Source organism: Macrobrachium rosenbergii, chromosome 4 (genome assembly GCF_040412425.1).
Source record: "Macrobrachium rosenbergii isolate ZJJX-2024 chromosome 4, ASM4041242v1, whole genome shotgun sequence".
NCBI classification, from domain to species: Eukaryota; Metazoa; Arthropoda; class Malacostraca; order Decapoda; family Palaemonidae; genus Macrobrachium; species Macrobrachium rosenbergii.
Window position 1 is genome coordinate 77,686,017 of NC_089744.1, and position 15,000 is coordinate 77,701,016.

The window sequence follows — 15,000 nt, forward strand, 5'->3', positions numbered from 1 at the left end:
AAACAATGTATAACTTACTTGATCCTATCCAGGATCACTCATAAACTTTGTTACGTTTTTTACAGTGCCATACAGGCGATAAACAAAATTGTTCATGAACCAATCTAAAAAAATTTTTTTTTACCAGTAACGTTTCTAGATATGTTTATTTACACATAAAACAGTCAAAAACAGTACAACTTACTTGATCCTATCCAGATTTATTTATCCAGACATTTTTACTTGATCCTATCCAGATTTATTTATCCAGACATTTTTACAAGTCTTTTACAATTTGTGGTTCAAAGTGCCATACAAGCGATGAACAAAATTGTCAGTAAAAAAGTCTAAACATTTTTTTTGGCATTATCACTTCAGGATATCTTCATTTAGACATAAAACAGTTGAAAACTTTTAATAACTAAAATTCGATAACTCCTTGAAATTCGGCAGCTGGCAAGCCCCAAACTTGTAACTAAAATATGCTAGCATAAAATGAGTAAAAACATGAAATATAAAAAAAAGCTATTAGCAAAAGATACTGGAAGCAGAAAGTGGTCAAAACTTTACTTTGGATATTAGCCTTGACTATGACATTGTAAAACATTAGAAGTTTGCTAAAGAAGCACTTGGAGGGTGATAAAAGTGAAATGTACGGATATGACAATAAAATTACAGATGAGAAGGGAAACTTGGCAAAAAATTTAATGTTCAAACCTACCTAAAACTGTATTCAACCCCTTGTAAGATCTCTGGGGCAATATAATTAGGTGTACCACAGAAGGTAGACGTTGTATCACCAGGCCGGATACCCTCCTTACACATGCCATAATCAGTAAGTTTGATATGTCCTTCATGATCAAGTAACACATTGTCTAACTTAAGATCTCGATATATAATACCTGGAAAAATGGCAGGAGTTAAAATCATGTAAAAATATTAAGCATACCATACCTACATTAATAGACAAGCAAATTTTAAAAAATTCTTAAGAAATATTTAGTCATTATTGTCCAAAAGAAATAATTCTTTAGAAATAGTACTATTTCATAGAAATACAAAAGATGAAAACTGAAGAGTTGAAGAAGATGGACACTAGGTAAGACAAGACCACAGGGAATGGATATAATTTAAAGGCAGAAAGCAGTACAGTTCCTCGCTGTACGAGTTGGTAGAGTTCTCGGCTAGCACTCTGTTAGGCCTGTATTTAAGTCTCTGGCTGGCCAATGAAGAACTAGAGGAATTTATTTCTGGTGATAGAAATTAATTTCTCGGTATAATGTGGTTCAGATTCCACAATAAGTTGTAGGTCCCACTGCTAGGTAACCAATTGGTTCTTAGCCACGTAAAATAAATCTAATCCTTTGGGCCAGCCCTAGGAGAGCTGTTAATCAGCTCAGTGGTCTGGTTAAACTAAGGTATGCTTAACTTTTAGTACAGTTATAAACTGAATGGTTGCTAAAAGAACATGTAGTACCATCCACAGTGTGCTACAAAAGGCATACTGCAGGAAAAACAGCATAGTGATAACTGTCAACTCCAGAAAAACCCATGATTGTAGCTTTGTTGGCAGAACAAGTGAAGCTATGATTACCGTCATGTTCAAAATTGGTGCCCTGCCATGATTTAAGAAACTTCGACGGCCTTGCTGTCGCTAGAATATTGACTTATTGTAGCTTGCCAGCAACCAATCATGAAATTTGTTCTATTATGACTGAAAGATACAATAGTAAGTGTATCTAAAAGAACCTAATTTGATTATCCACAGGAACAAATGTTCACTATCAAGAGGATATGAGAAAGCAAGAGTCAAATTTCTTTCACCATTCTTTTTTAGAAAAGGAAAAGATTCCATAAGTTCTTAAATCTGATTTACGTATAAAATAGGTCTTGTTTTCTCAAACACATCACAGTGATATAAATACATTACCAATGTTTACAAGAAAGTGAATTTTACCCATATTAGCTTTTATCTAAAGATGTTTTGCTGTCCATCCCATCAATAAACTTGGTAATGAAGGCAAATCAATTTGAAGACACACCTTTTTCATGGAGGAAATTAAGGGCTAAGCAAATTTCAGCCGCATAAAATCTTGCATGCTCCTCTGGTAGGCGTCGCTGCCTCTGCATGTGGAACATCAGATCTCCTCCTCGTACAAACTCTATCACAAAGAACAGACGGGACGGAGTCTGGAAGCACGAATGAAGGCCAACCAAGAAGGGATGATTGGATGCAGTCTCAAAAACATGCTTTTCAGTTTGGACCCAGTCAATATCCTGAAAGAGTAATGAAAATTATTTCACTGCACCTAAAAAAAAAATTCAGCTATTCTATTAAAATGTAATTCTAAGACAAAACTACAGTTTAACAAAATTTAATTTCATGACTACATATAATAAAACTGAACAAAGACCAAACCAAAGATTTCACAATACTCAGTTTACCATACAATTTAAGATACTTGCTAAATAAATACTACTGTACTACAGTTTTAATACCAAGACTCAATTTATACTGAAAAACTCAAAAAGCTTACAATACAGTAATTAATTTACCTCATCATCTGTGACAAGTGTCTTTTTGATAACTTTCATGGCATAAATTCGATTAGTTTTTTTAAGTTCAACCATCAGCACTTTGCATAAGAACCTCTACCAATGACACGTATCAGTTCAAAGTCATCCAAACAATACTGTCCTGCTTGGCCTGTTGGAGACATTGGTTCACTGCTCAACCCTGTCCAAATAGAAAATACTTTTTCATTAAGAAGTGAAAAACAATAAATATCTTTCAGGTTCAAAGGGTATCTAAAACTCCCCTATCTAATTTATTGTACACTTATCCTCATTTACTGTTAGGTAACCCGAGCAATGAATTAGAGCTTAACAACAAATTTCACCAGACATCTTTCATGCGGAGCCAGTTGCCACCACCCTTCCTAAAGACTACCTTTACCACTGTTGGTATGTAGTCCGTTTCCATGTTGGCAGGATCATATCATAGGACTTTTTTTTTCAGCAAAGACAGCTTGAAGTGGTTTCTTTTTTTGTCTTCAATGCTAATAAATAAGTGTTTTCTGTACTGTCTTTGGTGCCTGTCTCTCTTGAATTACTGTAATATCTGTTACTGTTTCACAGGGCTTCAACACCATTACTCTACTGCAATGCCATGACAGGACACTGCCAGGTACCTGAGGTCTAAGTACAGTGAAGGAATAAATTTTCTGTTAGTGGTTTTCCCAAATCTGCCAAAGGCTGAATTCCAACTTGAAATAACATGCTCACGTAACTGACTTCATTTGGATTATTAAAGAATACTTTTCTACTACTTCCATCCATATGCAACTCTAGTCTTTTAAGCTTGTTTCATGTGTGTCCAAATCATGAACAACCAAATTACTACCCTTTAGTCATCAATCAAAAATTGAGCTTATGTATGAAAAAAAGAAACTGAATGCAATCATACCTTACATACTTTCTATGCAAGCAACCACACCAGCTTAAAATCCTTCACAGTGAAGTATCCACTTATTTTACAAGCAAATTCCTTCACAGTGAAGTATCCACTTATTTTACAAGCAAATTCCTTCACAGTGAAGTATCCACTTATCTTACAAGCAAATTAATGTATGCTGGGGAGTGTAAAGGTTCAGGGGAAGTTTCCACATGTAAGCTTTCTCTAACTCACAACCACAAAATATGTTGTGCTCACCTTTTTTGGATGGCATCTCCACAGGAGCCTCTTCTGTTATCCCTGGGTCTGTAACAGAAAACATTACTTTACCGCCACAAAATAAAATTCTACATTCAGATTCTCAGATATAGATTTGCAAATTACAATGCTATTCTCATACCAAGTAATATATGTGTTTCTCTATAAGAAACTAAATTAGAAAACCCTGTATTAAAAATCTTCTAAGTCTTCATAATGCATCCACATTAACTAAAATTCACTAACTGCCATTTCCAAGTCACTATCTACAATTGCCAAGTCAATCTATATACCAAAGATTCCCCAACTGACCTTTGCATTATGATAGTTTTCGAGAACTTCATGCATCTTAAGTCATTTAACATCTCCGGACAACACAGCAATATAACTGTAGTTATGAGTAAGGGCTAAATAATTATATTTTTTCAATACTTTCATAAGCTTGAAATAACTCTGTGTGTCTATACAAGAGAACTCATTCTTCAGTTTTATGTCAGAACTGTTCAGAGAAACTAATTCATGACAATTTAATGCCCTATTCTAATATGGGTGTCATTAGTAATGCAGCCTCTAATGCAAAACTTCAATAATCTTTAACATGCTGATAAACAATAATTTTTCATACAATATTCGCAAATGTCAGTTTCATATGTGAACATCACAGCACTTATGTATACACCTAATACTAATTCAAATTCCAAACATAACCCTACCATAATTTACAAAAGGATCAAACAATAACAAACTGTCTTTCTATTTATCCTCATTTCTTGATTGTACTTGCCCATATACATGAAAAAGAGATAAATGAGAGGCCTTCTATAGTTCCCATATAGTGTTCCTATAAACATATAACAAAAAACAAATAATACGTGAAACAATAATGGCTCCAAGGTCTAAGAGCTTACCTGGGACCTCTTTCATGAACTCAGGCATTGGCATCTTTCCATTGGTGCCAATGCGAGTCAAGGTGGATGAATCATGTGATGCAAGGGTGTCAGTAGAGGTATCCAAGTCGGCATTACATGCCACCTTTTGCAGTTTATGGCACTTTTTATGGACAAGAAGTTTACATTGGGTGCATTTAAAGCCTTGGCGGCCCAGGCCCCATATTCTGTCTTTACAAAACTCACATGATGCTCTCTGAAAAAGAATGAATTAAATGAGCATTACAAGTGCCTTTAACATCCAAAAAGTTGAAAACACTGAATTTATAGCAGGCAATGCTCCATCTTCCTCAAGATCATGCTGAATGGGATAAGTACATGAGAGACTCTTGCACTATGCAGTTGGCTAAAGATGGTAACAAGCTTTAATCAACATTATAACATGCCTCCATTTGAGTACTGACTCTATCATAATTTGAATATTTTCAGTTATTAACCTTAAAAACCATTTTAAAAACTGAAAGGAAAATGATTCTACAATTCATCTTAATGTAAATTAACTCTATACCCAAATAAATCTCATTTGAAAGTACTTCAAATACATTTAATACCGTATCTCAATTGTTCATCGAATACTAGATATCACTGCAATTTTTTTACCACAAAATCACTACTTACTCTACTCACATTTCACTACTTACTCTACTCACATTACTCGTCAAATTACAAGAACCATATATTTTCTCTTGTCACAAACATTTCTTCTTTTATTGACAAAATTTTGTTTAAAATGCACCATAAAAAAAAAAGTACAACCACCTCCAAACTAATTTACTCTTTATCTCTACTATCATTGTAAGTTGGCAAGGTGAACTTATATAATTCACTGATTTCAATAGCAGTACTTATGATAAAATTTTCTTTAAAGTCATCTTGGAAACTTAAAATGTCAGCAATAATGCTGCTCAAGAATGAAAACCTACATATTCTGAAAGAAAATATGCTTGGAGCTTCAAAACAGGGTGCACATTACCAAAGCATTCAAGATCACTGCCGAGATTGATAAGAACTGTACATTCCTCCTACTGACAAGAAATGAAATCAGAACTCCATTTGATTGTGAAGTGAAAATAAGAGGAAACTTCTGAAGCAATCAAACACAGACGGTTTATTTTAAGCAGGTAAGTACTTCTTGTTCTTTCATTCACAAGCTCTTCTATTTCCTTCACCTTCAAGGAAAATGCTTAATTTTTGCACCACCTCAATTAAACTATATATGGTATGCCAAAACATATATACTCACCCTGTTAAATCTCTTTGCTTGGAATATGTGGCCATTGACCTTGTAGAGCTTTCTCCATCTACGAGCTCCCCTTCTGTAGATGCTCCCTGAAAGACAGAAATGAGCATAAGCAAAGTATTCACTGAAGACCAAATATCACATAGAGGGGAGTACCCCTGTACAGTATATACTGTAATATTAAAGGAGTCGCTACATACAGCCAATCACTGTTATAAAACACCGCTATAGTGCACTTCAAAATTTATCCAAATTTACAATTAAACATGTTAGTAAACATAATTATTTGATAAACGTTTCCTTCATCGAAAAATGTTAATGACAGTGATGTTGGCCAAAGTACATTCCTCGGGAAATTAGGTTCTTTTTAACTAATTTCTATTACTTCCAAGGGCAGTTAAGTACCATGCACCATAAACTAACTCATAAGGACAACTTCTAACACCCATAGAAACATCCAACACCTCTCTAATCTTTGTCATCGTCATTAACAGCATTCTAAATTCATAATCAGTCATGAATGAAACCAACTCCAGTGGCCAACTCATAATTCATTAAAATTCCACAGAACAATATGATTTGTAATCAGGACCAAATTTCATATATGGAAAGATTTAAAAAGTTAAATAGAGCATACATAAATGGAAAATCACTATCCTGATAAAAAAATAAAAGTGTTTTTATATTCTTTGTCACTCATGTAAGCACTATAAAATTTCTGATAAGCAATTTTTTTTTTTTTTAACTAAAAACTTTTCACTGAAATCCAAAAGGAAACTGTGGTTTCACAGTGTTACATTTCTACGCCCCTTTCACACTTCCTTTGTAAACGCTGTTCTAAATTTAAGTTCAGAATGCACATTTCTGTCAAAGATTCAGAAGTTTCTTTACAGCCTTACCATTCTTGTTAAACAATTTCCCCACCCCCCTCTCCCATTCATATTTCAAATCATTACATAATTATGAATAACAACCAACATCAACTTTATTTCTCACCCTCTATGCTGGTTTCCCTCTCTCATTATGTAAATAAGTGATTAAGAAAACCTACATGGATATGATTACCTCTGCTATTTGTATTTTCATCCTCCTGGCTAGATGAATTCCCTAGAAGGAGCAAATCTTCCACAACCAGTGAATTTCTTTCCCGAATTCCTTCCCGACGAAATTCACTTGAATAAGGATGGCCGGGGACAAAAAAACAAGACCTTCTTGCAACGACTTTCTTATCTTTCTCAGTTCTCACATTTCCCACCATGAAAGAATTTAGGATTCCATGAGACCACCTCTTTGTAATTTTTCTGTCTATGAACCCCATTGATCTAGGTCTTACATCCGATACCCTAGACTTCATGCCTTGCCTCATTCTAGGCGGCCGTGGTTGGAAAATATCTTCCTCTACAGCAGGAGTCTTGGACACAGCTCTACAATCCTGAATGGTTGGAAAGTCAGCTGTGTCAACAAACTGACTAGGTGATCTACCCTCTTCAAAGTGTGCATCACCTGAATCTGTTTCCAGACTGCTTGACGCCAAAGATGACAATTTTGATGAGACCTGTTCTAAGGTAGACACGAAATTTGTGTCTGAATGTGGAAAGGTGGCAATGTCTGGTGAGGAAACTGAAGGGGTCATTTCTGGCGAGAAGTTGGCAGCCAAACTTAGCTGAGGTTCAACACTCGTGGTGAGATTCATGTCAACAGCGCTACAGCTTTCATTTTCGTCAGTACTGGTACTGGGCAATCCATCGACAACACTACCATCATCATCTCTGACATTTGCACTCTCACTATCATATGCACTCGACATAGGATGCGCTGCCCTTCTGAGAAAACAACGGAAAGACTTGGATAAGCTGAATTTCCTGTCATCTGCAAATTTCTCCCTCGGAGAACTCCGCTCTAAGGAGCTGTCATCCCACTCTCTATCGTCTCGACCGATGTCATTAATACATTCAACTGATTTAGTCCGATATAGAGAGCCTAAATGTTGTGAAGATTCGCGAGAAACAAAACAACCGAAGATGGCCGAAAATGGTCTCTGCTTGCTGCTGCGTCTTCTGCCATATCCGGTCGTACTTCGGTTCTCAGTGTGTAACCTTGTCTCGTCATCGCTCTGTGAGGTACTGTCATCACTGACAGTTGTCACATCAGTATTCATCGCTAGGTTTCAATACGATTTTGTTGCGAAGTTCTTGAAGAGTAACATAGCTATTGTTTTAAGCAATCGAGATTATAGCTGTTGCTATGCTACACAGCTGACAAAAAAAAAAACGAGTTAAACACAACTTCACGCATTATCACAAAATAATCACAGTCTTAAGTGATCAATAGCATCAGACGACGATCACTAGATTCCAGTTGGATAAAACGGTCCGATTTATATTCGAATGAAGACAACTTTCACTGTGTTAAAATGATGGCACGACACACCGAGAGCAACGAGAGACAAGGTCGTGTGCTCTCAAGAGCAACAATCGGGACTTCTCCACACAAAGATGCTAAACAGAACTGAAGCACCCGGCAAGGGGCTGACGTCCGGATGATGTAACCATTCCAATGAAGGTGACAGGTGGAAATGAACGTCTTGAACTGATTATGCTTGTCTATAGATCTTTATCAATAACTAATCTTACTGAGTCATAATGTTTGTATCTTATCAAACGCAGAGATAAAGACACGGGAGAAAAAGGGAGAATTGAGTTACAACAGCAAAGGAGGAAGAGGAAGTATGAACATGCCTTCAACCTAATGGCAGAGTTGCGGCAGTCAATGAATACCAATCTGTGCGTCAAATTCTCTCGGCACGAGTCACAAAACAACCAATTAATCTTATCTTTCCCGACGGCACCTGGGCCCTCTCTCTCTCTCTCTCCTTAAGACCCAGCGATTCATTAAATGACTCCTCACTTCCGGTGCACTGTATCCGTGCCACGAACATCCGAGGCGATGCTTCACCATAAGTTCTCAGTTAAAGTTCCTTCATCTATCTCACGCGGGGATACGTAATCTAACATGACTGAAATCATAATGCAGCGTAGCCCCAACACATCCACGACTGCCTTCCGACTCGGCGTGAAGTTGTTTTTATGAAACTGCACGTTCTTCTTCCCGATAAATCATGCGGGATATGAGCAGTGTTAGGCACCGTGGCCCCGTAATGTGCTGTATACATGAATGCTCAAGCTGTAGGATGATACGAGCGTCGGTCCCTCACCTGACCAGCCTCATTAGTCCTCTGCCCCCTTTTTTTGCCCTGTTTAAAACAGTACTCCTCGAATACTACAGATATTATTACTGAATGAAGAGAATGTTTTATCTGAAGGATCTGCATATTTTAAATGCTATACAAAACCAAATTGTTCGTTAAAATCCTAAAGTTTCGGGACGTATTTATCATCTTTTGGGGTCTAAAGGATTTTTTTTAACTGTTTTTCATGGAACGTCCATATGTAAAGTTTCTGCTTCATTAGAAAATTGACGGAAGTCATTATCACTATTATTTACAATAATGATGTTGTCGCAATAAGGAATGTACCAAATTTCCGAAACCAGCCTAAATCTATGACAAGTTTACAGTTAGAACACGTGATAGCACATGAAGTAAATGTTATACACAACAAAGGAATGACAACCATTAACCGGAAATATTAAGTTCGATATATTACAATATTACCAAACACACCCACATGCCAGAGAATGCATAAAAATAATTTATTTGATCTTTTATTCCTTCCTAACCATCCTCTCTATCAAGAGATGATGGGCTCCTCCAGGAGCAAGAACCCGTGCTGACATAAGGCCAGGCTAATCCCAAAACGACGACAATTTCATTATCATTATTTCTAAAAATATATAATAAAAAATATGTCAACCAGACAACCGACTCCCATTTCTGGAGTCTCAACCGGCTGTGATGAAGGAATTGTCCATTAATTGACGATCACGAAACTGCTGAAGAAGTACGACAGCATAAATAGAAGTATACTACAAAAATAAAAAAAAAGGGGGTACCACATAGAGTACATACTCCAAGGGACACTATAGGTGGGAGTTTCCTATAACTCAGGACCACGCTAGGTTTAGGCGTGGTTATTTTACACGAAAATTTTAGTATTAAGTTTTATCTAAACTTAATATAAACATCTCAGACCAGTGCTTCCACTTAAGGGGCCCATGCATATACGGTAAATGAAGCATGCAATTATTATTTTGGGATTTTGTCAAGAAGCCAGTCTGTGAAATTTACTTTTGTGAACATATGAACACTGCATACTTATAATAATGTACAATAAAAAAAATCGAAGACAATATCAGAACAATTTGATAGATATTTTAAATTTCACTCAAGACCAAATTAGGACATTACAGCACATGTTGTGCGGACGTAGATATGATAAAAATTAATGTTTGTATGCAGCCGCGGACCTGGAAAATCTAAGAAGACTGAGAAAGAAAAGGGAGAGAAAGTCTAATTCAACAATGAAGAACTCCACTTGATGGTTCATTGTGAGAGCGTCGAACAAGCATGTATACCAAAAATAAAATCAACGTCCTATTACGAAACGTCCATAAATAACGGAATAACACTGAAGTAAATATGAAGACTAATATTCCTTCGCCTCACTGAAAACTGACAGCTTCCTTGAGTCATTATCGCAGTAAAAAAAAAAATGTGATAAATGAAAGAGAAAGTCACAAAATACAAGTGACTATTCTTCATAAGGTCCCAACAAACATGACAGCATTCCACAATAGGATACTCATAAGCGTTAATAATTCAAAGGCTACGAAAATCCCCGATATCCTCAACGAATCATATCTCTCCCCTCCACGAAGGCTGTCGATCAAACAAACCAAATGAACACAAAGGGACGCTAACAAGACCCACGAACCGCAGACCGTCCGGGCGAGGTGTCATGAAAACGACTCAAATGCAGCTCAATTATATACGGGGAGCTGATAAGGCATAAATCACTAGAGGGCAGGGCCGTGCGATCATATGACCCAGTTCAGAGAACAATGCAGTTTTCTGTCAATAATAATAAGAGGAGTTTTTAATGCAATTAAACGCATAGAACGCATGATCTTTTACCACTCTAGACGTTCACTTTTCCACAGATCTTAAACCGAGTACTACTGAACGGCGGGAAAATCCCCACAGTCATCACTCGCTGGACATTATGATCGAGCAAATTCCTGCAGTCTCCTACGCTGTCATTATAACGTGCTACAAGGGCGCCGTCGTATCTACCCGGCCTTGTTCTCGACATCCATGATAACACTTTGCGATTTTATTAAGCCTTTGTTCCTTGAGGAAGGAACTTTTATCATTAAGTCTTACTTAAAATGATTTAAAGAACTCTGGCCATTTAACTGAACGGTGACCAACATTTTGTGTCATTTACCATACTGAATTTTTTCTACGCCATTCTTTTCGAAGTACATACGCAATTATTGTTATATATCTGTACTTTGCCTACAATATTTCACTTTCAACCTTTGGTATCCATTCCTCGTATAATATATACATTATATATAGATAGATAGATAGATAGATAGATAGATAGATAGATAGATAGATAGATAGATAGATAGAGTTAGATAATTTATTGAAAACAAACAACTACCTTTGCAACATTTTCTTGGGCGTTGTTAGGACCTCGCAAGTACCCACAAAATTTGATAAAAGGCTTTTAACCTCTCATTACAAATGATCACTGACCACTTTCACTAAATTTTTCATTTTTCTTAAAGCAATATCTTACCGAATTTTAGTATCAAATGATTTCGGAATACCTTTCCACCAACCACCAATTTCTAGGACTTAAGAGCTTCACATATGTTATGCATTCAGGTTTAGATCTCTACACAGTATCATCATAATCAATTACGTCATTCTCACTGAGTTCTGGCAGGGCAGTGCAAAAATGAATTTAAATGACACTTAAATGAGCGCATCAACATTAATGAAAAAATTAAAAATGCAACTTCGGCGCAATCTTGTTTTCTGTACAGCCGCTGCAGCGTATAATCAAGGCCACCGAAAATAGATCTATCTTTCAGTGGTCTCGGTATAATGCTGTATGAGCCAAGGCCCATGAAACTTTAACCACGGCCCGGTGCTGGCTTATCCTATATCGTTGCCAGAAGCACGATTATGACTAACTTTAACCTTAAATAAAATAAAAACTACTATGGCTAGAGGGCTGCAATTTGGTATGTTTGACGACTGAAGGGTGGATGATCAACATAACAATTTGCAGCCCTCTAGCCTCAGTAATTTTTAAGATCTGAGGGCGGACAGAAAAAGTGCGGACGGGCAGACAAAGCCGGCACAATAGTTTTCTTTTCAGAAAACTAGAAAGGCAAGAGAAACGCCCGCTAAAAAGCAATTAACCACTTCCACTTCGTTCCTTCACTCTGACGAAGACTCGCGGTGTAATAAGTTACGATTAAGTAACTACAAAAAGGAAGTTACGATTCAGTAATGTACGTCGGTATGTCTCTGGAAAATCTAACGACTTATAATCAAGAAAAGAGGAGGGGAAACACGCAACGTAGTCGCTAGCTCCTGGCGACGTTACCAATCCAAGGACATTCCGACTTCTGACACGGATCAGCCTGCACCACACAAGACAGGAAACAAGTACAAATGGAGAATGGGAAAAATATATGGTAAATCTGACGCGGCTTTCTTCGACAGACTCGTTGGTTGTCAGTAAGTCGGCGACTTCAACTGGTTCTCTAACACACAGGATTCATTAAATATATACGAGTATAAAAAAAACCTTGGTATTAATAAGCGAAGTAGAAGCAGGATACAAAACTGACAGATAATAATAATAATAATAATAATAATAATAATAATAATAATAATAATAATAATAATAATAATAATAAATGCTTAGAAATTCAAAATCTCGTGAAAAACTGATGTGTAATAAAATTCTACAATTATATAGTCAATTGTTCTACTACGTAAAAGATAAAAGCAGTAATATCTTTTACATAGTAGATCAATTAACTATATTGGCGTGGCTTTTTATCTCAAAATAATAATAATAATAATAATAATAATAATAATAATAATAATAATAATAATAATAATAATAATAATAATAATAGCTGTTTCCACGGTATTCAATTTATATAGTCTTCTCTATTCGTCTTACATTTAAATGCCGTGGGAACATCAATAATTTTCAACACTACTTCCCTATTAATAATAATAATAATAATAATAATAATAATAATAATAATAATAATAATAATAATAATAATAATAACTGTGGACAGCATCCAACGACCCTCGAGTCAAGACGAGTCAAAGAGCCATCAAGAGCAATTCTGCCTAAGTTCTGGAGAGTTAAACGTTGATTTCATCCGTTTTTTCCTACCAATTACACGTTGAGTATTCTACATAGCCACCCACGCACACACTCAGTCGTAGCATATGAGGGGTAGGGGAGCCTTACATAGATTTCTTCATGAAATAAAAATAAGGAAATGGAATGGAAGGATATATAACAACAACAGATGGACGCGTCGCAGCGACTGGCTGTCCATTTTCCTATCTAAATATTCACGGTCATTTTCACGCGAAGTGTTTGTTCGGTCAGGTCATTCCCAACTGGGGAACAACACCGAAATAACCAAAATCTTCTCTTTTAAACTGACACATTATGACATTCAGTAATGTGTCTCTTAATATGAGAGAGACAGTATTATTTGAAAGCAATGGATGTTTCGCAATTATATAAACCGTCAGAAATTAAAAATCTTGTGATGAAATATAGTCGGATAATGATGAAAATGAATTTTTATTGCTTCTTGGAAAAAACTCAGTTTTCTCTCCTGTACTCAACAACAAAAGTTCAATCCTTCTAAAGAATAAAAAAAAGAAAAAAAAAGTTTCCGAGAGAATTGGTAAAGCTACAAACGTCCCCTGTTTACCACCAACCAATTTCTCTCTGCACTTAACTGAACTGAATTGAATATAGAATTTCGGCCAAAGGCCAAGGACTGGGACCTAAAAGGTCATTCAGCGCTGAAACAGAAATTGACAGTAAAAGTCTGAAAGGTGTAACAAGAGGAAAACCTCGCAGTTGCACTATGAATCAATTATTAGGAGAGGGTGGAACAAGAGAATATGAAAGGAGGTATAGTAAAAGGAATGAAAGGGGTTGCAGCTAGGGGCCGAAGGCACGCTGCAAAAAACCTTAAGTAATGCCTACAGTGCACCATATGAGGTGCACTGACGGCCTTAACCCCCTATGGGGAATATCTCTCTGCAAGTACTCTGGTAAATGAAATCAGAGAGACAGTCAGTCCTTTTACACATGCAGCCTGTATCTACCTTTGCAACAAGGCAGACTGAAATCCCTTCAACTATAGATGAGGAATTGCTGTGACTATGTAAATGTGACAAGACATTGATAGACAGAAGCACAGACTTGTAATCTCCCTTCAAACACATTTACCCGTGACGGATTACCTTCGGGCCAAGTTTGACTGGAATCCCTTCAACAGTGTGGGCTGGGTTGGGATGACAGGGTAAGCGCGTCAACAGCACAGAGGGACTGAAGCACAGACAAGACGGAAAATTACCTTCCCCAAGATTTTGTTGGTAAGGGCTAAAAGCAAAGTATTAAGCCTACAGAATTCCTACGACTGTTCCATCCCTCCCAGCGTTCAACTTATGGATAAGGAAAGAAACTATTTCCAGAAACTGTCAGCTATTTTGGTTCATTAACCTGTACTCTTTCTTAATCAGCATATGAAGCACACTATAACAGAACTTTAAAAGGTCGTTTCAATGGGCCCTAATTGCGACTGTAATAACACACGGCATTCCCCATTCATCCCATACGAAGTTTTGTTACAACCTTCTAAGGCCCGGCCTTATTTCCACTCACGAGCGACAGATGTTCACTTCAAAATTTAAGATAATTATGAGAGAGAGAGAGAGAGAGAGAGAGAGAGAGAGAGAGAGAGAGAGAGAGAGAGAGAGAGAGAGAGAGAGAGCTACGCAAATCGTTAAAAGAAGAAAACTTGAGATCTTAATTCATGAATCATCATCTCCATTATTATCCATGATGACCAAATTTTTAAGGAGCAACCTA

The 15,000-nt window shown here is 36.7% G+C and overlaps 1 protein-coding gene across 1 annotated transcript in view; it reads right to left on the bottom strand.

Moving 5' to 3' along the window:
* The window catches only part of LOC136836617 (atypical protein kinase C-like), a 289,297-nt gene that overhangs the window by 27,144 nt on the left and 247,153 nt on the right, over positions 1-15,000 (bottom strand). Inside the window, 7 exon segments of the mRNA XM_067101084.1 lie at positions 701-881; positions 2,022-2,256; positions 2,536-2,621; positions 2,624-2,716; positions 3,692-3,739; positions 4,600-4,834; positions 5,882-5,967. Of these exon segments, the coding sequence (XP_066957185.1) occupies positions 701-881; positions 2,022-2,256; positions 2,536-2,621; positions 2,624-2,716; positions 3,692-3,739; positions 4,600-4,834; positions 5,882-5,967 (964 nt within the window).